The sequence below is a fragment of the Condylura cristata genome, unplaced genomic scaffold (assembly GCF_000260355.1).
Source record: "Condylura cristata isolate star-nosed mole 26May11 unplaced genomic scaffold, ConCri1.0 scaffold00003, whole genome shotgun sequence".
Lineage (NCBI taxonomy): Eukaryota > Metazoa > Chordata > Mammalia > Eulipotyphla > Talpidae > Condylura > Condylura cristata.
The window spans coordinates 29,390,191-29,417,672 of NW_004567104.1; the positions used below are offsets into that span (position 1 = coordinate 29,390,191).

The window sequence follows — 27,482 nt, forward strand, 5'->3', positions numbered from 1 at the left end:
GTGGGGGGTGAGAGGATTCACCATAAACAGAGTAGGGAGCAGAACAGGCAGACTGACGAAGTACACTGCTGAGGGGAGCAGCGGGCGGATCAGGAGAGGTCTGCCAGCCATGTGGGTCACCTCTGGGGCGAAGATCGAATTCATGCTGAAGTGGCTTTAGCTTCTTAGTGCTGTGCTTTAACCTGCTGTGCCACCAGGAAGGGCCACTTTGACCTTTTTTTATTAAGATCATTCTTGAATATATACTTGTAAGTTTGGATACTGCTGTTTCATTGGATAAAAGGTATGCCGTTTGCAGTCTAAATTTACATTTACTGTTTCATATTCTGTGAACCAAATTATGAGGGACCAAATAATTAACATAACTGTTGAGGAAATCATGATCAGTGTAGCCATGGACAAGTGTTATACTCAACCCTTAGTGTTTTTGAACCAACCTCAAACAGGCCTGTTATACAAACCATATTTCTTGAATTGTAGCTGGATGAATTAAGATTTTGTACTTTTTCTTAACCATTTGTACGTACAAATATGTTTGAAAGACTGTTATAAAGTGTTCCTTAATACTTAAACTTCAGATACTATTCAAGGGCAGATGCAGAAAACGCCATGCGGTACATAAATGGAACTCGTCTGGATGATCGCATCATTCGCACAGACTGGGACGCAGGCTTTAAGGAGGGCAGGCAGTATGGCCGTGGGCGATCTGGGGGCCAGGTATGCCAGAAGGCCTCTGGGCTCAGCCTTCACCTGGGGTTCTGATCTCTAAGTATTTTGCTCTTTTGAAAATAACTTTTTGCCTAAAATCTTGGCTTCAAGTGAATCTGAAACCACCTACAGGGATTGGTGAGGTTTTTGAGTATTCCCTATACATTTCTACAAGCCACCACTAGTGGCCTACTAGAGGGTAGATATTTCCCACTTGCAAGAATGTCTGAAACAAAAGCAAACTACATTGAAATTAGTTTTTTGTAAATAATTTAAATGCATGTTCTTTGGAAGATTTTGAATGCTGGTTAAATAGTCTTAGATGATTGAGTGTTATTTAAAAAAAAAATGTCCTGCTTGAATATCACTGTGATTGCAAAATACTTTAGGTCTGATGTATTGGTGGGAGGCATATTTGTTACATGAGTCTTCTATATGCTATAATTTGTATTCTCTTTAATTAAGGTGCGAGATGAGTATCGGGAAGATTATGATGCTGGGAGAGGCGGCTATGGAAAACTAGCCCAAAACCAGTGAGTGGTGAGAGCCCCATCATGAAAAACAGTCCCTTAGCCTGTTGAATATGTTGACATTTATTACCCAAGGTCTACAAATCTGCCCATTTTTACCAAGCTTTGATCAATGTCTCTGCCAAGCCAGAAGCCTCTTCATAAGAAATTATTAAAGGACAGCATCCAAAAATATGCCTTTGATTCTACAGTCTTAGGATCTTGGCAATGTGTCAGGTTTCCAGAATGAGTTTCTGTTACCAGGGTAAAAATTGTGTTCCTTGGCAACAGATTCATTCTATATTGTTGATCGATCTATGAACCAAAATATCATGCTTCTTTTAGGGCTGGAAAAGTTTAACCTGTTTACTATGTTTCAGTAAGTTCATGGTCAACATTTGGACCTGGAATAACATTTTTTCAGTTTTAAATTTGCATGAGACAAAGCTTAATAAATGGAGTTTTATTTTTGTTCTAACTTAGGAGTAGGTGTTTGATAACCAGTTTGATTTTCTGTATTGAATTCTAATCTCTAAAGGCAAATTTAGACAGCAAGAGGACTTCTTAAATAGTTGGTGCAAAAGCGAGCCTTAGACAATTAATTCCAGGGGATACCACTGGCTTACATACTTTATATCAGAAAATTAGATACAGGACTTGAAGGCTATTTACCAAACACATTTTTCAAAAGATAAATGTTATACCTAAAGCAAAAAAAAGAAAAAAAGAAGGCACGGGGTTTGTATAAGTACAACTCTTAAATGGGGGCGGGGGTGACACTGTCAATAAGTGAAGAGCTGTAAGTTAAAACAATACCTTGGCATCATGAAGGTTGCTGTAAGGGCCACCAGGTTTATTCTCTTCATTTGCAAAGTGATCTTGGTATTGGAGTGGACTTAAAAATAAGGCTTGAAGATCTAGAAAATACTTAAAAGATCAGCAGTGCTTCTCTTAGGAAATGTGTTTTGGCCAATTCTCATACTGACCTTTTTTTTCCCCTAATGGTGCTTACTGAGCTTCAGAGCCTTAATAGTGAGCTGATGGCCTCTACAGAGAAGGGAAATCTACAGAGTTTATTTTGCATTTGTAAAGCAAGAGGTGGTTTTTCTCTGATATATGTGAACTGTTGCTCTTTGAAGCTGCAGTCTAGTATAATTTCCCTGATGTAAGTGGAATGTTCATCTAGCAACAGAGCATATCCTAACTTCAGTAATTGTGAAAGCTGGGGCTAAAGTATCTCAGTGTGAGCATCTTTCATGTACACTAAGTGTAGATTTTTCTCATTAAATTTGGTTATCTGAATTTTTTAAAAATGCTTAGGAAAAAACACAATTGCAACATTTAATTTAATGAGGATATACTTTTCATTTAAATTTTTTTACACTATAGTGTGAATTAATGTATTTTATATTCTTTTGTAGTAAAACATAACTCCAGTATCTACAGGCCTTAAAACCACAGTCAGTGGTTCCTATCTGAATTGTGTCTTCTGTACTAGCCTTCAATAAAGTTGGACCAACTTACTGTCTGTGCCCTTTCCTTACATGTAAAGGACATTGGACTCTGACTATGAAATATTATGACTGATTGCATTATGGGAGGAAATCTATAAATAATGTGTAGAATTTGCATGTCTATTTTGATCTAACATTTACCTGGTAGAGTAGCCACTGCCATGTAGCTATTTAACTAAAAGAAAGCATTCAGTTCTTCAGTCACACTGGCCACATTTCACAAATTCAGTGGCCACATGTGACTAGTGGCTATTGTAGTGGATGAAAATACAGAGCATTTTCATCATTACATGAAATTCCAATGGATGGTGGACTGCTTAGAGCCTACACTCATTGCTGTTCTTAACGCTCTGTCATAAAGTAGAATATCTTTGGGAAAAATTGCTATTCAATAGCACGTTATTCAACACAGAACACACATTTATAAAGGCATTTAGTTTATTTTTCAAAAAAATATTTTTGCTAGAAGGTTTGAGTAATTTTACATGATCACAATCCTTAAATAAATCCTTTTTCTGACCAAAAAAGTATCACTTAAGTGAACAGCTTGTCTAGATCTGCTTTTGTAATACCCAAATACAGTTTACACTTCTCTGATACTATTCCTTAGGCCTTTCTTAATTATCTACAGGCCAGAAGGCAGAGCCTAACACATACCAAAGTATGTGCTTATAACTGCTGATTAGTTCAGTTTCTTAACATATTTAAGCAGAGCGGGTTGTCAGTATATCTTATTCACACTATTAATAAACTGTTCCTGCCAGAGGTCCCATTACCTTTTCTAACCCAGGGAAACACAATTGTAGAAAAGGAGGGCATTTCAACTTAAGCTAATGCTGGCTGTGTCCCTGTTGTTTTGTTCCAACGATGAATTCAAGATGATCATTGTCATTTGTGTTCAGTGATAAGTAGGTAGCATTTTCAAATTAAAAAAGTGATACGGATTATTGGCAGCATCTGCTGCTTTTTCCTTAAGAGAAAATTGGTTCTCTAGGGTTCTTGAGAAAACTGAACTAAAAGTTGAATCAAGCCTACATTCATTGCTATAGATTTAACAAGAGGAAAAAAGCACTGAAAAGAAACAACTGTAGCCCGGTGTTTGCTGGTGGAGAGGTCTGGGCAGCTTGTTAAAGGCACATCATATGTAGCTTTTGGTTTCTACAGGCCTTAACCCCAAAAGCGTGAGATCTCCCCCACTTGTCACACCCACCCAGCTCAATGCCCAGCTAGTGACAGTCCGATGCCTCTTTTTTCTACCAAGAGCCCAGACTACATCAAAAATGTCTTCGTTGCAAGGAAGCCATTTTTGTGAACAGGACAAGGACCATTCTAATGTGCTAAATAGATTTATACCTAAGTCACAGGAAGAGGTGGTATGACACACAGTTGAGTGTGCTAAAACCAAGTTTCACTGAATGACAGAGAAATAGTTTAAACAAACTAAATATTTGACATTTAGGTTAAATCATGCTGGACAGTGCACCTCAGGTATTCCACTAGCTGGAAGTGAAGGAGGAAGCAGACCAGAACTGCTTACTTAAGTTCTCTCTGCTAATCCATGTGTGCCTCAGTGCCGAGGACAGCCATTTCACATACTGTAGGAAACAGCAACTCAAGCTTTGGTCATTAAAATTAAGATTCTTGCCAGAATACAATTCTGTCTCTGCCGCATGCCTAGTTCTGTCAGTGAGAAAGAATGTTGTGGAACTCAAAGTACAGGACATTTCGAATAGCCTAGCTACACTGCTTAGCTACCCCCAAAAGGTAGGCAAGGCAGATGTTTCCATACAGGTATAAAAAAATCTCATGTTTGCTTAATCCTGTCTGACAATCTCAAGACATCCGCCCCACTTTTAATTGTCATCTTTCGTAATGCTGACACAATCCTACCTGTAGCAGCATAAAGTGCCTCTAATCTCAGCCTCTAAGGACTTGAAGCACAGTAACAATACTGACCTGGTTTTATCCTGAGGAGTCTGGGGGAGTTAGGAAAGGGCTGTTTACATTGTAAACACTGGTGTTGATACTGGAATATGTGGGGACAGGAACCCTGTATGTAAACACATTCTGACTCCACCTCTCAACTGCCAGCAGTCAGCCTTAAGGTCAAATTATGCTGCACTAGCTTCCCATTTCAACACCCCACACCTAACTGTTCAAATATCACAAGTGCCTTCTGCCATTTACTGTACAAGCCTCTGAGTTTTTTATATACACTGTTGTTCATCCAGCCCTGGTTCAGAAAAGATAATTGGGTGTGTTTAACATGCGTCTTTCCTTAGTTCCTTTCAAAATATTCCAAAAAGATTAACGATGCGAATCCTAGTGCAGCTAAGTGTAAGGACAGGGCCACTGCTGCCTTTCCTCAAAGAATGAGGTTCATAGAAGGGAAAAAAACAACTGTGCTAGAGCCTCAGGGCTGGTCAAGCAGAGGCCAGAGGAGGAGCCCTGCTGCCACTGAGGTCACTGAAGAGCTAAGAGAAGAATCACTAACGCACCAGTCTCCTATGGAGTCCTCCATACCTTCCTCTTCTCCCGGCCACCTGCCAAGCACCTGAAGTCAGTCTTCAGTTTTTAATGTTTTTATCTTAAATAACTTTGAAATAGAAAGGCATTTGGTAAGTCTTAATTTCTTCCATGTGGGAGACAAGGGAAGAGACAATTGCATATTACTCTTAGAAAGGCTGTATTCTCATGTATTTGACCACTAGGTTTGAAGAATGTAAAGTTTTTAAAGGGTCAAAACCAAAAATCCAGGGAATCCAATTTTCCAGCAAAAGCCTTTGTAAGATTAACCATTTATTGTCATTCTTCTTAAAAACAAAATTGAAAACTCTCATGTGTTAAGATAACAGGCCCCCAAGGTCATTGTCTTTTTTCATATCTTAATCAACTCTTCCCACAGAAGACACTGCTCACAAGTTTGCCTCTGTGAGTAGAAAACACCAGTCAGTTTACAGCCACTTCCTTGTCACCCTCAAAAGGAATGCATCTCCCTCTCCAAGACTCCAGTGGAGAGGGAAGTCAGTGAAAGGTGCCTCTGGTAAAAGTAAAACAGGACTGGCTTTGTCAAACCCACTCCTAGCTACCCTTGTAGAAGAACATCTATTCTCAGAGTTACGTTGTAACAAAAACATACTGCATTTTTAGGTTCTGGGAGTAAATTTTAAACCTGTATTCAGTTCACATCTAACTAAGTTTCAAAAGCTGCACCAAATCTACTAGGCTTTTTTTTTTTTAATACTCTGCACTGCATGCTCTGTCTATATGCATGCGTTTGGATAATAAATATTAAATATGGGGGAACACACAGAATCCATAAAATTAAAAATGAAACCAAACTGAACATTAAAAAATAGTATATGGTAGCTAGAGAAATGAATAAGGGCAAAAAATAAATTTGAGGTAACAAAAGTGGCCCAACACCACTGATCTGAAATATCTGTAAAAACCCAAATAAGTGTTTGGAGATTCAAGTAACAAACCATCTGCTCCAACTTGGTCAGGCTTCCCAGAGTCCCTGCTGAGTTTCAGTCCATGAGCCGGCACTCACACAGCTCCTTGTAAATCCTCTTCCGCACTCGGGGCATGTCTTCTTGGGAAAACTGGAAAGGCTGCTCTAAGGCGAGGCACTTGCAGTACTGCAGAGGTGGAAGAAATGCTTGAGCACTATGTGACCTGCAGGACCAGCCCAGGTGAGGACCTAGCACAGCAGGGGTCTAAGGTGGCATTTTAGTTTGTTTTAAACTTGTCAAACAACAGTGTGAGACATTCATATCCAAATTACAGTCAACTATACAGGCAAGTACATGGCTTGGGATCTCCCTCCCTCTCAACACAGTGAAAAGCTGAAACTACTGATAAGGCTCAAATTCTCAAAGTACAACCTGCTGACATGCAGCCAGGCCTAAGAAGCCTCATTCATTCATGAGCCTTTTAAATGAGCCCATCTTCCAAGATCTAGCATGTTTCTATATTTCTAAAGTCATGGATTATATTCTAAAATTTCCCTCATAAATGTTTAACAAATATTTCAATAGACTTTTAGATCACTGAGGAAAGAAACCTTAGAGTGAAAGCACAGATTTTTAGTGTAGCCTTTATTCAAAATCTAGTATTAGTTTAAGGGGCCTCTCTGATGGCCCAGGGATTAAAGTTCAGTGCTATCAAGCTATCGCCAGCCACTGTGACATAAATTCAATCCCCAGCCAGGGAGCAAACCCACCTGGCGAGGCAAACTTCTGTCTCTCTTGCTGCTCAACAATGTATTTCAGTAGATCGGCTTGCTCTACTCCCCTACTCTTGTCTCTGGTGAATCCTCTTACACTCCAAACCACTGGCCTACACCCCAGCTCTTATATGCACAAGTAAATAAAAATAAGTCTTTAAAAAAAAAAACTCTAGTTAGTTTAAAGGAAATCTGGTTTTCACTCTGGTTAAAGAACATTTGCCAAATGTTAAAAATTCATTGTTAACTCTGCAAATATCAAGGATCTATGATATGGACCAATTCGGGTCTGATAAGATACAGAAGATATAATTTATTCATTCTTGGCCTTAGAAAGTGGCTCTTTCTAAAGAGAGCATTTGAAAATGTAGAAACTACTGTTTTTCAACATTTGAAAGGGGGGGAGGGGAATTCCTGTTATCTGTACCTAGTACCATGTACAAATCATAGACTTTCCATCTCCTCTAAAACTAGCATATTTAATTCACACCTTATAAATTCTGAAAAAAGATGTATCTTTACCTGGAGCACGAAAACTCCACAGTCACTGTCATTTTTCTGTTGTGGAATACACTAGAGGAGAAAAACAAAACAAAAAAATTAAAACAAGACCAAGGACTCTTCAAAAGTATTTTATGGAAGCAAAATAGTGTCCCAAGGAAAAGTATTTCTATGGAAAAATAATTGAGGCAGGAAACATGTCTATCCAGGACAGCTGGTATATACCTCTGGTATTTTAAGCATCTAATTTTATGGCAGTATCTGGCCACATGAAAAGAGCTATCAACACACCACATTTATAGAAAAACATTTTGCCTAATATAAATGGGAAACCCAAATCCTATTTTTATGAGTTTGTTGTGTTACTTTTTTTCCTGAAGAAACACTGGCTTACAACACTGTATGTATTAGGGGTAAACGGCTACAATTTTCAAAACTTCCTTTGGATCATTAGTTTTGCTATCAATTCACTGATCATGGAATCAATATGGAATTGTTTAAGAGCACACAAATGGACTCAGAATACTTAGATGGTACCAACCCTAATTATAAGCTCTTTTCATCTCATAGTACATATCTCTCTCCTATTCTTTGGAAGAAATTGTAAAGTTAAGCAGAATATTTAATAAAAGAATTGGTTATTACATTCTACCTGAAGTAGGAATATGAAAAGCCCTGAATAAATTTAAGAGAATATGTGGATATTCTACTTGAGTAAATTCAGAAAATATACATGTTCAGGTCTGGTTTAAACTAATATACTAGCTTATCAACAATCCAAAACTTAAGCTTAAAATTCGGTTAAGTTTAAGGCTCTTGAGTTAAAGGTTTATTTTAAGACCCTGCCTCCTCAACATTGTGTTATTGATTCAGACTGTCCAGTTCAAGGACTGATTCTATCAATAGTTTTGATGGCCTTTGAGGAAGGTCACACCTCAACTTCAATTTCTCATCTGAAGATTAAAGATACTAGCCCTGAATGGCCTGCCTACCTTATAAGTTGTGTGGATCAAATGAGATCATACATGTAAAACACTGAAAATAATCAAGCACTGACCAGAAATGTAAGACAGTGGTATCTGTGACAGGATTGAGAGGTTCTGCCTGACACTTGCCCACATACAGCTTTAATGTCTATGGGCCAAACATAGTACTGTTCTCTGACTGTTCAGACTGCAATGTTCAGGCCACTGTCTTCCCCCAATGCCTGGAAAGTAGTGCAGCACTTGCTCCATTAATGGATCCAAATAGTCATTTCAGTATTTCTTGGAGTCATCTGGAAATAAGAGCCATGAGGTACCACCAAAAAATATACACATATATATAGAGAGTGAAAGAGAGTAAACATAACATTAGCAGCTGCCCCAGAGATGAATAGACTGACTTTGCTCTCAGCAAGCACTGAGAAATAGAGCAGCCAGATGATGAATGCTAAGCTGAGGTTTCTGCTGCACTGCCTCCAGCTGCAGCTCTCTGTTGGTATCTTTGTCACCAGTTTCAGATGCTGTACAAGACACCCACCCATAGCTAACTCCATCCCCTTCACATGCCTGGTTTTCATTTTTATTATACACTTACCTTTGTAACAGCAGTCTGCCAACCCTGAAGAAATTCAGGTCTATTTTTTTCTCTGGCTTCAGTCAGCAAATACTTTCTTATATTCTGGTTAAAAAGAAACCACAACACAGATGCTGTGTTCCATCAGTTGGTGAAAAATGGAACCTGCCCATAGCAACTAGAAGCAAAGGAGGAGCTATGGCCCTACCACTGGGCAGAGTATGCTAAATTAAAGAACTTAAAGCTGGAACTTTACTTCAAACCTTTCACTTTATATTGTTAAGAAGGACTCAAACCTTCTGGCCTCAGATTCTGCATTTATGCTGTGGACACATGTTTTAATTAAAATTTTTATGAGATGATCAGCCTTTTCCAACAGTAAGTCAACTTGCTGAATTTGAAACTTAAATATTGGCAAGACAAAAAGAAAGTTTTAATTACTGCCAACGCTTAACACATGGAAGGAAACTATGGCAGAAATCATTAGCTGTAACTAAATGAAAAACTTCCAGCCTCAGATTTACTGAATGTTTTTGAAAGCTTCAGGTAAAGGAGTCATTTTAATTTCTGGAAAGTTATGGATAGGCCCTTGTGGATAGTAAAATATAGTCAACTTCTCTATTGAACTCTACCACGACTAAGTCTACTGGAGTTTCAAATTTACCCCTATGTTCTCAACCTCTTTCTGTATCTCTCTCTGCATATTTCCTCTAAGGATGAATTTAGAGATTACATTAAATAAATTAATCCCCTTGAAGACAGAATAGAAGTTGAAGTGTGAATAGGAGTATGTATTTATGTGTATACATGCAAGTGTATTTGTATAAATATACCTACATGCATGTATGCTTTCTTTCCATAAACATACTACACTATCACTCTGCAACTTTTGTTTTTTTAAACTCAGTATGTCTTACAGATGTTTCCATGTTAGGACAAGCAGATGTAGTATAGTCTTTTTAACTACTATGGTCAGTTGAATAGTATGAATATACTACAGTGTATGTATTAGCTATTCTCTTTGTGGAACTAAATTTGGGCAATTTTGATTTTTTTACTATCATCAATAATGCTGCAATGAATATCCACATGCATGTCCCATCTTGGTATGCATATTTTTTTCATTTTATGAGGGAGACACTAAGAAACAGAACATATCTAATAATCTTTCTGACTTATAAGGTACTTGGGACTAACTAGAACTGTAGTTGCTTGCCAAGTGTCAATATCAGCTGATCCACATCACCAGAAAATATGTGTATCTATTTCCTTACACCCATATACATTTCAATACCATCAAATTATTCCTCATGTAATGGGAAAAATGAAACCCTGGTACAGTTTTAATCTGCATTTCTTTTATTTCTGGTAAGGCTGCGCCTCTCTTCATGTGTTAAGTGGTATTATCTATATTGTATTTACAATTTTCATGAGTTTCCTAAAAACTTATTTTTTGTTCATTTCTGTTAGTTTTTCTTTTCATTGTACTAGTTACTTATACATTCTAGATAGCGATTGTCTATTATATATTTCAGAGACATTATTTCCAAGTTTACCCCTTACTTAACTCTGTCATACTGAAGTTTTTATACAATATGGTCAAATTTATCATTTTGTTCTTTTACATCTTTTGCTTTTATTTTTCTATGTAGGAAGGTCTTCATTACTCTTAGGAACATAACATCTCTGTACTTTAACATCTACTGTTTTATGTTTTATACCTAGGTCATTATTCCATCTACAATTTTCTAAAAAAAATTTTTTTTTGGTAATTTTCTTTTGTTTACTTTCATAAATAATATGGAAAATCTGTATTTTCCTTTTCCAAACAGATGACTAATTTTCCCAATGGCATATACTGAATGCCTTGTCTTTTCCCAACTTTATCATACACTAAATTTCTATTACACAGGAGTTATTTTTACCTGCTGTTTTACCATTCAACTTGTTTATTCATAGCCAATATAATTTCAATTACTTAGTGTTAATTAATCATTTGACATTAGTAGACCCAAGTATTCATTCCTTAATTGTTCTAGTTCAAAACTATTCATGTACATGAATTCTATACTGTGAATTCTAGGATGAGCCTATCAGATTTCATTCAGAATTTTATAGGGAAGCTGACTGCACAGAAATGTATATAATACTTTGGAATAATTAATATTTTCCAATATTGAATATGCCTATCTTGTTGTCTATTCAAGTTTCCTTTAAGTACTTTGAATTTTTCATTTTAAAGAACTTCTACATTTTTGTAAGGGTATATTCCTGGGTAATTTACATCTTTTTTGCTTTTGAAAATAAAATACTTCTTTTTTCAGTTAACATTTTCTACTTGAGCAGGAAAATTAGAAAAATTACTATTATTCTGTTGAATCCTTGCTAGTGACCTCAAACATTTTATCAGTTGATTCCCTTAGATTATAATTCATAATTCTGTAAAGCAGCTGTTTAGAAAATACATGTCAAGTTGTAAGAGAAGTTAAGCAAAATGATTTCTGCTCACATTCAAAATGTAGTTTCAAAGGAAAGGCAGGGGGGGAAATCTGATGAAATAGGGCATGTATCTAAGGGAGAGATCAAAACTTCCTACAGCTATTCTCCCCACCTAGTTTCCCCTCTACCTGCCAATATTTTAGAAAACTTTCATGACAGAAACTGATCCCTTATGCTCCTAACTTACACCATTCTATCTTAGAGCTAAGAAAATATTTGATCAACCACATGATAAATGAAAAAATAGGCAGTATATTAACTTACCTCTACACAAAACTTAAAATGAATGCCTTGGGAATCATAAAATGAAATAATTCTATTAGAGAGTGTCACAGTAATGAGAGACCAGTGGACTTCCAGGTGAATTGGAATCAACAGAAGACTCTTTTTAAACAAATCCACCTAAACAAGAAAAGAAAAAGAAATGCCACCACTACTATAGACCATTCAAACTAGCTACAAACAGCAGGTTGCACTGACGTACCTAAGGCCCTAACACTAGGAAGTGGTGAAGCCAGAATTTGAACCCATGACTTAGTTTAAAGCTCATGCTTGTAACCAACTAAGCTATAAATAATACATGCACGCACACCTGGAAGACACAGAAAGCATTATTTTACATTTAATCTACTGAACTTGTGCTTATCAACTGCCTAATATGACAGTTTATTTTTATGCTTAGCTAATTTTCTTATGCACATATTTGACAAAAACTAAACTCTTACTAGGGAGGCATCATGGCTTTAGAAAACAGCATAATCCATAAATAAACCTTCCATCTTTCTACAAACTTGACATAATAGTTAAAATCATGGACTCTGTAGTAAGTCTGGTCAAGTTCAAACTGTTACTTTTCTACTTCTTCGCCATTAACGTTGAATATTTTTATAGAAGTTTGATTTCCTCAAATTTAAAATGTAGATAACAGTGACTACCTTATAAAGCTGTAAGTGATAATACATGTAAACTGCATAAAACCATTCTTAGTATGAATCTTAGCTACTATCATTAACTTTGATCTTTGAGATGTCAAAATTGAGAAAAATATCCTTGATAATTCTTTATATATCCTTTATGTCCTAAAACAACCTTTCTATCCTGATACATACCCTTCACAATCTAAAAATACTGTTATTCTACTCAAAATTGTAGTTGTGTACAAAACAACTGGATGAGGGCCTCTCTAATGGTGCATGGGGTTATTAATAAGTTCTCAGCACTATGAAGCTATTGGCAGCCTAGGAGCTGACCCACATGGCACAGCAGACTTCTAGTCCTCTGCTCCCCTCAGCAGTGTGTTTCAATCAGTCTGCCCGTTGTTCCCCACTGTATCTGATGAATTCTTTCACCCTGTACCCACCCCTATACCCTAGTTCTTGTATGCATAAATAACTCTTAAAAAAAAACATCTTTCAGCAAACTAGCAACAGAAAGAACATCTATTTAAAAAATCTAAAATAACCTATAGGTGAGACCATAGAAATGAACAGTGAATACTTTCCTCCTAAGGTTGAGAACATGGCAAAAATACCTCTCATTACTGTTTTTTTTTTTTAATTTATTTATTTATGCATACAGTACTGGGGTACAGGCCAGAGATGCAGTGGCAGTGAGAGGATTGATCAGAGACAGAGTGTGGAGCAGAACAGGCAGATTGAATAAGTACACTGCTGAGGGGAGCAGCGGGCAAGACAAGAGGTCTGCTGTGCCATGTGGATCACTTCCGGGGCAGGGACTGAACTCATACTGACGTGGCTGAGGCTAGCTTACAATGCTGTGCTTTAACCCATTGTGCCACCAGGGAGAGCCTCTCATTACTTCTGTTCAACACTACTAGAAACCTGGCGACTGCAATAATGTTTTTTTTTAAAAAAAGCATAGATTACAAAAGAACTAAAACTGTCACTACTTACAGACATAACTGTCTATATAAAAATATTACAGAATACACAAAAAAGCTCCTAGTGAATGAGTTTCGAATGGTCACATGATATAAGATCAATATAAAGAAATCAACTATTTGTACATCAAGAGCAAATAATCAAAAATATTTTAAAATTCTGTTTATAGCAGTTTCAGAAATAGGTAATATTTAGGGATACATTAAAAAATATGTATAAGACATGTACACTAGAATTATAAAATACTGAGAAAAATGAAACATCTAAATAAAGGGAAAACATACATTTATAGACTAGAAACAACATGAAGCTGTTAATCCTCCCCAAACGTATACATTATAAACACAATCCTACTCATAATGCAACAGCTTTTAAAATACACTGACAAGTTATAAAGTCACTATGAAAATGCAAAGGGCTTGGAATTGCCAAAACAATCTCAATAAAGAAGGCTAAAGATGGCTATCTTATACTAGATTTTAAATCACACCATAAAGATATAGTCATCAACTGCCTGTTCTGCTCCCTACTCTATTTCTGGTGAATCCTCTCACCCCACCCCCCCAACCCCCACACCTTTGGCCTGTACCCCAGGTCTGTATGCATGCATGCATGCATAAATAGATAGATAGATAAATAGATAAATAAATCAATCTTTAAAAAAAAAAAGATATAGTGATAAAGACAGTCTGGTATTAGTAGAAAAATAAAGAGTTCAATATAAGAGAACATAAAGTCCAGAAATAGATATACATATATAGTCAAATGACTTTCTGCAAAGGTGTCAAAAGAATTAAACTGGAAAAGAAAAATCTTTTTAACAAAGAACATCAACACTAGAACAGCTAAATATATGGGGGGAAGAACCTTAATTCTTACTCTTGTAAATCCCTACTCATATCTTATGAGCAAAATTTGAGATATATCAATAGCAGAGGTATAAAACCAAAATCTATAAAGGTATTAGAATAATACCTCATAAAATAATTTTCAGATTGGATATAAAAAGCAAGAACCATAGGGCCCTCCCTGGTGGCACAACGGGTTAAAGCACAGAACTATGAAGTTAGCGAAGTTAGCTGCAGCCTCCTCAGCATGAGTTTGGTCCCCCCGCCAGGAAGGTGACCCACATGGCGCGGCAGACCTCTCCTGCCTCTCCTGTTGCTTCCCTCAGCAGTGTGCTTCGTTGATCTGCCTGTTCTGTTCCCCACTCTGTCTCTGGTGAATCTTCTCACTGCCCTTGCACCTCTGGCCTTTACCTCAACTCTGTATGCATAAATAAAGAAATATTAAAAAAAAAAAACTATAAAAGAAAAAATGGTAAGTTAGAATTCATAAATAATGCTAATTCATCAAGTGATATGGTTTAAAAAAAAAGTAAAAAAACTAGACTGAAATTGGACAACCCCAAAATATAGCCTTGAAATAGGATTTATAACCAGGAAAACTCAATAATTATACTTTGTTTACTAAAAGCCATTCATTCATATCATTCACCCACTTTTCTACTGGGTTGGTGGGGGTGTAGTTACCATTTTATATTAAGAAAATTAATCCTGTAATATAATTTGCAAATATTTTTCCCACTTTTCTCTTTGTCTTTTGAATATCACTCCTAGTTTTAAATGTAGATTTTTCTTTTTATATAATTGAATTCATTTTTCATTTAAAACATATGAATTTTAAGTTGTACAACGAAAGGCCTTCACTATTTTGATATTTTTTAAAGATCCCTTAGGGATTCTCTTAGTACTTTCAGTATTTTTTGTTTCATTCAAATCCTCAGCCATGTTGTAATCTTTCTTAATGTAATCTAATTTATACCTACAATGAGGTACACATCCCAATAAACCATTGAAAGTTTAAAGTATCATAAATGCAAAATGCATACAACACATTTTACCTAGCAAACATTAAAGCTTAGTGTGGCCTACTCTTAATACTTATATTAGCACACAGGTGGGTAAAATAATCTAACACGAAGCCTGTTTTATAATACAGTGTGAATATCTCAGGTAATTCACTGACTAGTATACTGAAAGTGAAAAACAGTGTGGAGTATCAGTTAAATAACTGATCACCCTTGGATTCTCTTGTGTGATTGGGATTTGCAGCTGATTCCCCCGCAAGCACAGGAGAGGATCACATTGCACATCATTTGTCCAGGAAAAGATGAAAATTCAAAGTAAATTAAAAAAAAAAAAAAAGAAAACTCAAAGTATAGTTTCTACTGAATGTCTATCACTTTCCCACTATCCAAAGCTGAAAAGCCATCTTTTGAACCATTATAAGTTTAGGGCTGTCTGTACTTACACTTCTCTTTTTTCCTTTAACTATAAAGTTACTTGAGAACATTGGTTCTTCACCCAAATAACTTTCATTATGTACCATAGTGGTTGGTAAAATGTGTTTCTCTTTTCAACCATTTCTACACAGTTTATATAGAATTTTCCTTCCATTTCTAAATAGTTTATAGATAATTCCTGTTTTCAATTTCTCTTAGACCCAAGGGTTATATCTACTATAATAATATGTTGTATCTATACATTTTTCAAAATTTTTGGTCACCTTTTGTTATTTATTTTTAATTTGAATTGTTATCAAGGAATAATGTAGGTAATCATTTTTTTGTGGCCAACTACATAGTACAGTTTTACAAATGTTCCTAAGACATAGGAATAAATATATGTTCTCTTTTACTACGATATAAAGATCTAGTATATGCCTATTAAATCAATTGTAGTGGTGCATTATATACTTTTATTCATACTTTTATTTTTTCTATATTAGATTTGTCAACTATGAGAGAATTTCTATAACCACCATTTTATCAATGTCTCTCTGATTCTGTAATCATTGTTATCTTCTGTATATTGAAATTTTATCAGTTAGATGTTTACCTTAAATTCTAACTTATCTGCTCTTAACTTTGCTATTTCTTCTTTGGCTTGGCATTTGTCTAGTACTTTTTCAACTGTCGCTTAATTTTTAACCTTTCCTTCTGATATTTTATATTTCTTATATATAGCATATAGCTGTGAATTACTTTGAGATAATCCAGAGGATGGAAATAATTTAATTATTTCATTTAATGAAGTCACTCATGAACTTAATTTTATTCATTCACACTCTTATTATTCACATATTTATTCACATATTTTTCTATGAATGAAATAATATTTTTTCATGCTATTTATAATCTTTCTCTGTTCTATACTACATAAGTTCCTCTTTCCTCAGCTATGTAACTTTTTCTGAGTTAAATACTGTTCTATTTGTTATATAGATATAAATTTTTAATTTGAGCATACCCTTACTAGTTATCTTCAATTTTCTAACATGAACACCACCACAGCCCATCTAGTGGTACAAGCCACACGCTTGCATGTCATCCTTTCCACTTCCTTCTCTATCCCTTTAAGCAACCCATCTCCAAGTTCTGTTAACTTACTGCCTAGGTCACACTAATAGTTCTAGTGAAAAACAGCATCAGTTTGCATTGGCCGCCTGTTCTACCCATATCAACTCTGTTGCCACACCTATTCACTATCTTCAGTGTTGCTATAGCAAAAACTACATATTGAGTCATGTCACCTAAAATCCTTCAATAGATTCTATACATTTAAGATAAAATTCAATCACAGAACCAACATTCTTTAAATCAGGTCCACTTCATATCAGTCTCTGCTCTGCATTCCAGCTACACTAGCCTTCCCCATCCTTCTACAGTCATAACACAATGATTATCACTTACTATGTGTTTACCATGTGCCTTAATGAGATAATACCTGCATATGTTATCTCAATCCTATAACGAGGTTATAGGTTATACTTCCTATTTTACAGAAGGTTGTACTTCCTATTTTATAGAAATTCAGTCTTGGGCCTAACTACACTCTGATCCCTGAGTACATTACTTCTGTTTCCTTGATTTACACTCTGCAACCATTTGTCTTGGCACTAATACTGATGCCTTGCACATATTATCTATATAGCAATGTTCAGTTAGGTGTTTGTAACTTGGAAAAGGTTAATTGCAGCCATAATTACTAAAGAATTACTCTTAATTTCTCCAACCCAAAAAAGTGAAAAGTTACAGTATCTTTAGAACTATGGTGACAGAAATTGAATTTGTTGGTAATTTGTCAAAATATCAAAAGCAGAATATAAATGGGGTTTATAATAATATTTCTGACACAGCCAATGAGTACAGAGAGAAATTAAGGTTGGTAGGATCCTGAGGGATCACTCTGATTATATGTTGTTTTATAGCATCTAACAGCCCAGACAAACTGTCTTCTCCAAGTTACACAGCAAGCCAAAAGCTACGTTAGAACCACTGATAGACTTTAGATAGATCTAAGAGTTTCACTAGTGTTTTGTCTTTCAAACAATTAAGGTTTAAAAGAAACAAAAACCAACTGTTTCTAATGAACATATTAGCACTAAAATATTTATCCTTTTAACTCAATTTGACTTATGACCTGTATGTCAAATTTAGAGTAAAAATAAAAAAGGAAATAAATAGAATACCTTTTTAGTCCATCTTTTTACTCCATTATATCCTTTGGTTACCAGCTGTCTATGAAAAAAGCTGTTGAAGAAGTGAACCTAGAAGAGATATTTGTAATTTTAAGTGGGAAGTAGTAAAAAGAAAACATTCAGACTATAATAGGCTATACCCAGATTTAACTTTAAAAAAAAATTGGAAATTTTAAAATACTTGAATGTAAGATCGATGAAAGATAAGTAAATGTTTCTTCTTAAAAATAATGATCAAAATATAGAAAATACATGGTTCACAAAAGATTCTGGTTCCAAACTTTTATTACAATGACCTTAAGAGCTATGATCCATAGCCAGAAGTAACCTGACCAATCTCACAAATAAGGTGATAAACTTGAAAGAGGCTTTGAAAGAATGAGGTACTGATTACCTAGCACTCTAGGGATAAGGATTACAAAGCTAACCCCATCTGAAGAATGTGGAGCCGAAAACCACAAATAGGCCACTTCTGGCCTTTCTGGCTCAGAAATGCACTGGCATATCAGCATCGAGCCCTGCATCCTCAGATTCAAATCTCTGGCTTATAAATAAGTTACTATCAGCGTATATGAGATAATAAAAGCATACTGTGGTCTTAAAGTATTCTCTTAGTTACTTCTACTCACTTGAGATAAAATTGTTTCCTTAGAGTTGAGGTTCTCAGATGTGGTCACCAGAATAGCAGTATCAGAATCATTTGAGAACTGGTTAAAATGCAAGTTAACAGGTTCCACTCCAGACCAACTAAAGCAGAAACTCTGAAGGTGGTATCCAACAATCTGATTTCATAAATGTCCAGATGATTTTTGATGTACATTTGTTTTGAGAGCTAGCAGCTTAAGATACAGATAAATAGTAGCTTTCTCTGGTGCAGTGATTCTTACACTTTTGTTTGCTGGGCACAGACTGCAGGCTCCACTTCTAGTTTCTGATTCTTTATGTTTAAAGTATAAAAATTTGCCTAGTGGGTCTCCCTAGTGGGAGTCGGGATTAAGTCTCAGTACCTCTGTAGCCTGAGTTTCCCCACTAGAAAGCTAGCCCACATGTGGGCACAGCAAGCCTCCAAGACCACCTGTGCTCTCACTGTCTAGTGAATTCTCTTACCTACTGCACCTCTGGCCTACCCCCCAATTTTTCTATGCATAAACAGATAAGTACATCTTTTTAAAAAGTTAAATAATTACCTTGCAAATCTCCAGATGACACTGATGCTGTTGATCTAGGGACAATACTTTGAGAACCACTGGCTTAAGTGTTCTTTAAATGCAGTGAATGTTTACATTTAAATGTAGAGGTAATTAAGGTAATTTAATTTTTTAACATTAATACTTTAGGCCCTCCCTGGTGGCGCAGTGGGTTAAAGCACAGCACTGAGAAGCTTAAGCCTCTTCCGGATGAGTTCGATTCCCGCCTGCCCCGAAGGAGATCCACATGGTGTGGCAGACTTCTCCTGACCCGCCCGCTGCTCCCCTCAGCAGTGTACTTTGTTGATCTGCCTGTTCTGCTCCCTGACTCCTCTCACCCTCCGCATCTCTAGCCTGTACCCCAGTTCTATATGAATAAATAAATCTTTAAAAAAAAAAAAAAGATTAATACTTTATCTTAAAAATCATCTGTAAACTGTTTAGATGAAAATATTTTTTTTTTAATTCATTTATTTATGTATACAGAACTGGGGTAGAGGCCAGAAGTGCAGGAGGTGAGAGGATTCATCAGAGACAGAGCAGGGAGCAGAACAGGCCAAGTGATGAAGTACACTACTGAGGGAAGCAGTGGGCGGGTCAGGAGAGGTCTGCCACACCATGTGGATCACCTCTGGGGCAGGGATCAAACTCATGCTAAAGTGGCTTTAGCCTCTTAATGCTGTGCTTTAACCCGCTGTGCCACCAGGGAGGGCCTAGATGAAAACTTTTTAAATGATTAGGAAAATCTGTAATAGAGAATCTAACAGATTAGCTTCATGATTCCAATTCAGATGCATGCCAGATTTATGATTTTATGTGGAAAGCAGTAAGATATTTTGTCTATATTCATAAGTAATATTGGAATCTGACATTCATTATATATATGTTTAATTTTATAAAAGTTTATAAAATAGGCCCTCCCTGGTGGCGCAGCGGGTTAAAGCACAGCACTGAGAAGCTAAAGCCACTTCCGCATGAGTTCGAGGCCCGCCTGCCCCGGAGGTGACCACATGGCGCGGCAGACCTCTCCTGGCCCGCCAGCTGCTCCCCTCAGCAGTGTACTTCGTCGATCTGCCTGTTCTGCTCCCCACTGTCTCTGGTGAAGCCTCTCGCCACCCCTCAGCTTCTGGCCTGTACCCCAGTTCTGTATGCACAAATAAATAAATCTTTAAAAAAAAAAAGTTTATAAAATACTTGGAAAGGTTTTGCTTTGTTGAAACCAAAAGCTTTCCAACAGACATTTGAATAATCAGAAATAAAAATTAATATATTAAAGACTAGTTTTAATACGAAACTAAGCTTTTAAGAGAATTTAAGCATTTAAGGTAGGTCAGTTTGTATTTGGATTGAGAATCAAAGATTAATCCAAGAAAAAGTGAAGATGAATATTACTTTACTATATTTTTAAAGAGAGTAAGACTTTAAAGTTAAATTTATAATGCATCTATCCACTAAAACAAAAACCCTCTTCAAGAAGATATGCTTTAATAAGCACAAAACACTCTGAAACAAGTAAGCAGGAAAGCACTATAATGACTTTTTTATACAAAAATTATTTTATAAAACATATTGCCTCCCTGGTGGCATAGGGGTTTAGTCTCAGCACAATCACCACTGCTGCCTGAGTTTGATCCACAGACAGGGGATGACACACATGATGCAGCAGACCTCTCCTGTCTCACCTTCTACTCCATTTAGTAATGTATTTCAGTAGATCCACCTTGTCTATTCCCCATTCTGTCTCTGGTGAATCCTCTCACTCCCTACACCTCTGGCCTATACCTAAACACCTATGCATAAACAAATAAAACAAATCTTTAATAAAAAAGAAAACTTATCTCCAAACCTTGCACATGGTCAAGACAAAATCTAACACTTAAAAAAATAATAATAAAACAAAGAATATAAGAAGAGTGCATAAATTTATCAAAAAATAAATTCTCCTTCTCATACAAAAGGAATCTCCTGAAGAATAAGTTTTCACTTACTTTGTCTGGGACTGCATCCATTATCAGCTCACCGTACATATTAATGACCTATAAAAAGTCAACATAAAACCAACTTACTGACCCTATATAATTTCGAACGTTCCACTCAGAATGAGTACAAACTGATATTGCAAACAGTAATCAAATCTCTTGGAAACCGGAGTCACTACAGTAAGGAATAAAGAATCCTTGATTCCAAAAAGCCAAACCTTGAAGTTATCAATTATATTTACTGTGCAACATTCTATGCAGTTTTTTTTTCTCTGAGACTTTTTCACATCAAGAACCTCTGATATACTAACCTGATCATTTAGCCAGTTCTGACCATCCAAGGTTGCCAAATCATCCATATCCAGCATATGCTTATTGTAGAAGACACGGAAGTTGCATTTTTGATGTCTGGCCCTATAGTTTGTAATTTCTCTATTGATAAATGGTTTCCTGAAATAGAAAATTTTGGAAAAGGTAAATTAACATGAGTTATACTAAATTATTGCTGATTTAACTTTTTCAAGCCAAGAGAAAAGACAAACACCAGCATGTCTTTTTATTTTCAAAGACTTAACTTAAGCATCATTGACAGACCTATTAGAAAAATCTTCATTAAAGACATCTTTTAATCTTCCAAGTACATCTTTTTCACTGAGTGGAACCAAACTGCCATACTTCTTCATAACCTCATCTAGGAATCCTTAAATAAAGGAGAAAGAAAAATTAAGATGTAATAAATAAATCATTTTCAGTAGTCTCCCAATTCTTAACCTATACACAATACTTAACTGACATTACCACATATATTGTACTATAAAAAAATTTTATTTAAAAAATGGAATAGGCCCTCAGCATTCTAATCTATGTTGGGAGGCATCGTATTGGATTTTTAAGCTTCAAATGATTAGAGACAGAAAGGCTAGCTAAAACTAGATTGACATCTTCAGTCAATCAATATCACACAATTTGGTAGTTACATTCATGATACTAAATAACTCAGTAAAGTGAGCTTAGTTGTATGGCAGCTGGTGAGGCATATTTTAAGAGGTGTAACAAAGTGATTTCTTGGCAAGAATATTGGATCTTCAGGTCAATCTAAGTAATAAGCATATACATTTTTAATGGCTTCCAATAGGACCCACTAAGGAAACATACTTAAAAAGGCCCTAAGAAATAAAACCAGGACATTATTTCTAAGTAAATACTAAGCTGAGAGGAAGCCTCATGGGGTCACAAAAGTGCAGACATGAATCAGGCTATTCACTAATGCTCACTGTCCTGGCTAATCATCAGTCTGACAGTTAAGTCAGAACTTAAATGAGAACAATTAGCTACTTATTTTGCCCAGTTCCCTTTCTAACTTCAAGAATGCTCTCTGCTGTGTATCAATGCAAAATGGACAGAAAGGATCACAACAGAGTAACTGTCTTGGGAATGGAATATTTTGTTTTCTATGGGAGAGGGTCAGACAAAGGTGTAAAAAACCTCTTTCCTCTTTTCCTCCTTTTAGTCTATTAAAGTGGCTTCCAATTTGGTAAGCAAAGAAAGGTAAAAGGTACAGCTTGCTTTTATGCCTGGTTCCATTATGGGCTTTAGGCATACAAAAGCTAGAAGCCGTGTTCCAGCTTACTCAGAGAATGAGCTTATGAATTGGGGGTTTTAAACTAGGAATAGAGTATATGTTTGCCTAGTGTTACTATATCAGTATTATAACTATCTAAGCATAGACATGTGTCTACCTGGGTGAATGAACCCAAACAAAAATAATACCAACAATTGAGAAATAGCATTTAAGAAACAAACATTATACAAAAATAATGTACCTAATAACAAAAGATTAGACTTTAGGCATAGCAACCTTAATTGAGACTATTCAAATAACAAAGTAGTCTACTCTTACCAAGTGATATATACCCCCTATTCCAAACTATTATCACCGGAAAGAGGTGCCTTATTAACAACATCACATTTGGATGTCAGTATTTTGGAGGTTTTAAGTTATTATATTTTTTCTCTCTTATTTGTACTTTCCTTTTCATTTTCAGATGATAAACATGAATCCCTAATGTATTAGAAAGCCCCAACCTGGATCTTGAAGAACTCCAGATGTCTCACCCATGTATACCATCATCTCCCTGGGGCCATAAGTAAAAGGACAGTTAAAGAGTTCTTGTCATAAGTCAAACAGTAACATATCTCATTTCTTCCTTATGACTACTCTATGTGTTAAACAGTAATCTTACTTTATGAAGGAAACAGGAAGTCTAGGGAAGTAAAGTAAAATAACAGGAAGTAAAGACACTTAGCAGGCATATGGCAAAACCTTTAAGAGTCTGATGGTAGGTCATATGACTACAGTTAACTATTCTGCTATGCTACCTCCAAAGCAAAAAACTCCTATTATTTTTTATTACAAAACAACTTGGGTCTTCACCTTTCCCTTTTAATAATCATGGGTGGGAACAAAAATTACTCAGAAAATATACCCCTGAAAGTGAAAATTAAGTCCATTATTATTTACCCTCTTGTTTTCACCAAACTAATGAGTCAAAGGAAAAATGCACTTGGAATAACACAGAATTCCTTTTACTACAAAAGTACTAAAATTTCAATGGGGTCAAGAAACAAAACATAAGTCAGGAAAAAAACAAAACAAAAACCTCATAGTTTAAATTACAGTCCATGCTGGAAGTACAAAAGATAATAATGAAAAAAAGAACCTGAGTTGATATTTTAGAAGTCAAGTTACATATCATACTAAATCAATTACATTGAAGTCTTTTCTTGAAATTACTGAGGTCCCATCCACTCTGAATATGGAATGGGGCCCATAATGTGTGCACTTAAGAAACTACAATACAAATGTCAGCAAGGTCCCATCAAAAATAAGGAAGAGGCTCTAAACCACACACATAATTATAACAAAGAGATGAAAATATAAAGGGAAGAAGGGCAGTCTTCAATAAACAGTGATCCGAAAACAGGTGTGAACCTCCAAATCATATACAGTGGTGTATACCAATGTTACCTCAATTAAAAAAAATACGATAATAAAATTGGACTACTATCTTACAAAGTATATAAAAATTAACTCAAAATGGAGTAAAGACTTGAATGTGAGACCTAAAATGATAAAACCTCAAGAAGAAAACATAGAAAGCTACCTGATGTCAATTTTGGTTATTTTTTCAATCTGATAGCAAAAGCGAAGGGAACAAAAGCAAAAATAAACAAGTGGAACTAGGAAACCATTAGCAAAGTGTAAAGGCAACCTAATGAATGGGAGAAAATATCTGTAAAACATGTATTTGGATAATGTGGTTAATAACCAAAATACATAAACTCACTAGCAAAAAAAAAGTGCTATTAAAAACTGAAAAGAAGGACCTCCCTGGTAACCTAGGGGTTAAAAGTCTCAAGGCTACCACCTCTGGGACCTGAGTTCTATCCATGGCCAGGGAGCTGACCCTCTTAAGGTTCAGCGTATCTCCAGTCTTGCCTGATGCTCCCCTCAGCAGGTATTTCATCCTTCAGCCTGTTCTGCTCCCCACTCTCTGGTGAATCCTCTCACCTCTGGTACCTCTGGCCTAGACTTCAGTTCTTCTACTAAATAAATATTTTAAAAATAATTTGAGAAGAGCTGAACAAACATTTTCGTGAAGAAGATACAGATATTCAAAAGGTGCTCAATATCATTAATCATTACCATAAAAGGCAAATCAAAACCACAATGAAATTGCACTTTACACCTATTAGTTACAATCAAAAAGATAATCCATTGTACATACACAGTTGGTGAAAATGCAAACTGTTGCATTTTGGAAAATACAGTTTGGGAAACAGTATGGAGGTTACTTAAAATTCTAAAATAGAATTACCATGTACCCCAGCAGTTCCACTTCTGGAGATTTTTCTGAGGAAAACAAAAACACTGACTCGAAAAAAATATTCATCCCTATGTTAACTGCTGCATTATTTGCAATAGTCAAGACAGGGAAACAACCTACAATCCCTACCCTCCCTACCCTCACCAGCCTCACATATACCAAACATACACACAATGGCATATCAGTCATGCAAAAGAATGATATCGTCATCTGCAATAACCTGGATAGACCCTAGGGGTTATAATGCCAAGAGAAAAATAAATATCACATGACCTCACTTACACATGGAATCTTACCCAAAAAAACCCCTCAAGCTCAGATATGAGATTGGTGGTTGGCAGGAGTATAAAATGGGCAAATGGGGGAGGGGATTCAAAGGTACAAACTCGCAGTTATAAATTAAATTATGGGGAAGTGAAATACAGTATGATGACTATCCTTAATAATACTGAATTGCTCATCTAAAAGGTGCTAAGAATATAGACCAACAAAATAAATATTGCAATAAAGCAAATCACAGGAGTTTTTTTTGTTTTCCAAAGTTACATTTACATGATACTGTGATCTATTAAATGTAAAATAGCATATTTTTTAAAATACATTTTAATTAAAAGACACTTGTTAAAATAAGCTAACCACCATCTAAGCTATTAGAAAAATGATACAAATAAGTTTGCTCAACACAGATTTGTCAAAAACCTTCAATTTGAAAAAAAATGTGATACTCTGAGCACAGTAAACAAAACACAATAAACTAGATATGCCTATAGATTTTAAAAACTATCACAAGAAAAAATGTCTTGTTACTTGGTATGGTACTTACTGTGGTGATCATTTTGCAATGTATCCAAGTATTGAATCTATGTTGCACAACTGAAACTAATACATAGTGTCTGTCAGTTATACCTCAATAAAAATATATAAAAATAAAAGCACTTGTAAAAGTATCTTTGCAGAAATGTTTTGCTATCAGAACTAAGGGCCTGCACATTTCATTTGGATTTCAAAATGCTACCTTTTTTAAGAATGAACTCCCAAAGTAAAATTGGTACAGAACTAACCAAAAATTGGCTCATTCTACCTTGCTTGCCAGTTAGTATTGTTAAAGCCTTCTCCCAGTCCCAAAGAGCACATTAATGTTAATGAAATGACAGTGGACCCCCAGGATTGAATAACATCAAATATCAAATGCACAGTGGTCATTCTCTTGCACAAGTACCTCTTCAGGCTACACAATTCAAATGAGCCTGTTTGTCACCTTTTCTTTCTAATATACTTGTTTTTCCCATTGCCTTTCACATTTTATATATGCTTTTCATCTGTTTGCAAATGTATGCTTTTCATCTACTGTTTGCAAAACTGCGTAGCCAATTAGCATCAATGCTTGGACTGAAATGTGTGTTTCATTACTGATTTCAGATTTGCTACTGAAAACTATCTTCAACATTTTTGCTGTCCTTTTCCCCATCGTTACTGCAATATAACTGACATACAATGTTGTGAAGGCTTAAGGTATATGTGTTGACTGATACTTACATACTACAAAATTATTAGAAAATAAACAATATAAGGAATGCATGATATATCTAAGAAAAAACTTAAAAGAAAATGCAAAACCTAAGTGAAAAGCATTACAGAATTCTAATAAGAGAGCTAGTCTAGTATGGGTCATCAGCAAAAGGAAATAATTCTTTGTTTTTAAGACAGGAAAACTCGATGTTGTAGTGAGTGCAAATTTTCCTAAACTAATCTCTAAATATAATGCCAAAAGCCAGAGTCTGTTATTTTTAGTAGAAAAAATAAAAAATTCATTTTGGGACAAAAATGTGACAAATTCCTTAAAAATGTTAATGAACATGGGGATTACAACTGAGATGGGAAAAGGCACAAAATGATGTAAAAATAAACTATGGTAATAAAAATAAAAATTTTAATGAAGATAAAGGGAAGAGGTAAATAGAGAAAATAAGGAGGGCCTAGTCCATTAAATTATAAAACTAATTACAGTAATTAGAGCAGAACAGTGCTAGCTTAGAGAAATCAAATCCAGCAAGAGACCCAATGGCAAGCAGCATCATAACCATGAGATTAGTGAATAAAAAATATAAACTATAATTAGTAAATAGTAGAACACTATACTATTCGCAGTTGCAATTCATCCTGGTTTAAATAAGCTAAAGTACAGAGATCCTTCTTTACTTTTTCCCAAATGGCTACATGTAGAGACAATACATTAACAGCTAGGGAAGAAAGAGGTTTAAATATTTTTATAAATTTGAAATGGAAATAAGCTTTACTTTTAAGCAGAAACTGTTCTTTTTTTCCCTAAATGTAGGACCAAAACCATTTAAAAATAAAGTGGGGCCCTCCCTGGTGTTGCCAGGTTAGGAAGCAGCACTGCAAACTGGCCACAGATGCTTCAGTGTGAATTCCATCCACATGGCAGGTAGACCTCTCTTGACCCTCCAGC

At 35.6% G+C, this 27,482-nt stretch overlaps 2 protein-coding genes across 6 annotated transcripts in view; one reads left to right on the forward strand and one right to left on the reverse strand.

Annotated features, from left to right (window-relative positions):
- NCBP2 (nuclear cap binding protein subunit 2, 20kDa) overlaps nucleotides 1-23,207 on the forward strand; it is a 28,023-nt gene extending 4,816 nt beyond the window's left edge. Inside the window, exons 3-5 of one of the 3 annotated variants that reach the window (XM_012732262.1) lie at nucleotides 579-717; nucleotides 1,174-1,241; nucleotides 23,171-23,207. In XM_012732262.1, coding sequence (XP_012587716.1) covers nucleotides 579-717; nucleotides 1,174-1,241; nucleotides 23,171-23,174 — 211 coding nt within the window. In that variant the 3' untranslated portion in view covers nucleotides 23,175-23,207. Of the gene's footprint in view, nucleotides 1-578; nucleotides 718-1,173; nucleotides 2,742-20,048; nucleotides 20,077-23,170 lie in introns of those variants that run through there. The other 2 variants (XM_012732251.1, XM_004675121.2) reach the window with 2 other exon arrangements.
- SENP5 (SUMO1/sentrin specific peptidase 5) overlaps nucleotides 5,953-27,482 on the reverse strand; it is a 44,472-nt gene continuing 22,942 nt past the window's right edge. For all 3 annotated transcript variants that reach the window (XM_004675123.2, XM_012732229.1, XM_012732234.1), the window contains 8 exons: nucleotides 21,720-21,825; nucleotides 21,437-21,575; nucleotides 21,135-21,182; nucleotides 17,951-18,028; nucleotides 11,781-11,918; nucleotides 9,039-9,122; nucleotides 7,482-7,532; nucleotides 5,953-6,372 (listed from right to left, as the gene is read on the reverse strand). In XM_004675123.2, coding sequence (XP_004675180.1) covers nucleotides 6,262-6,372; nucleotides 7,482-7,532; nucleotides 9,039-9,122; nucleotides 11,781-11,918; nucleotides 17,951-18,028; nucleotides 21,135-21,182; nucleotides 21,437-21,575; nucleotides 21,720-21,825 — 755 coding nt within the window. In that variant the 3' untranslated portion in view covers nucleotides 5,953-6,261. The remainder of the gene's footprint in view (nucleotides 6,373-7,481; nucleotides 7,533-9,038; nucleotides 9,123-11,780; nucleotides 11,919-17,950; nucleotides 18,029-21,134; nucleotides 21,183-21,436; nucleotides 21,576-21,719; nucleotides 21,826-27,482) is intronic.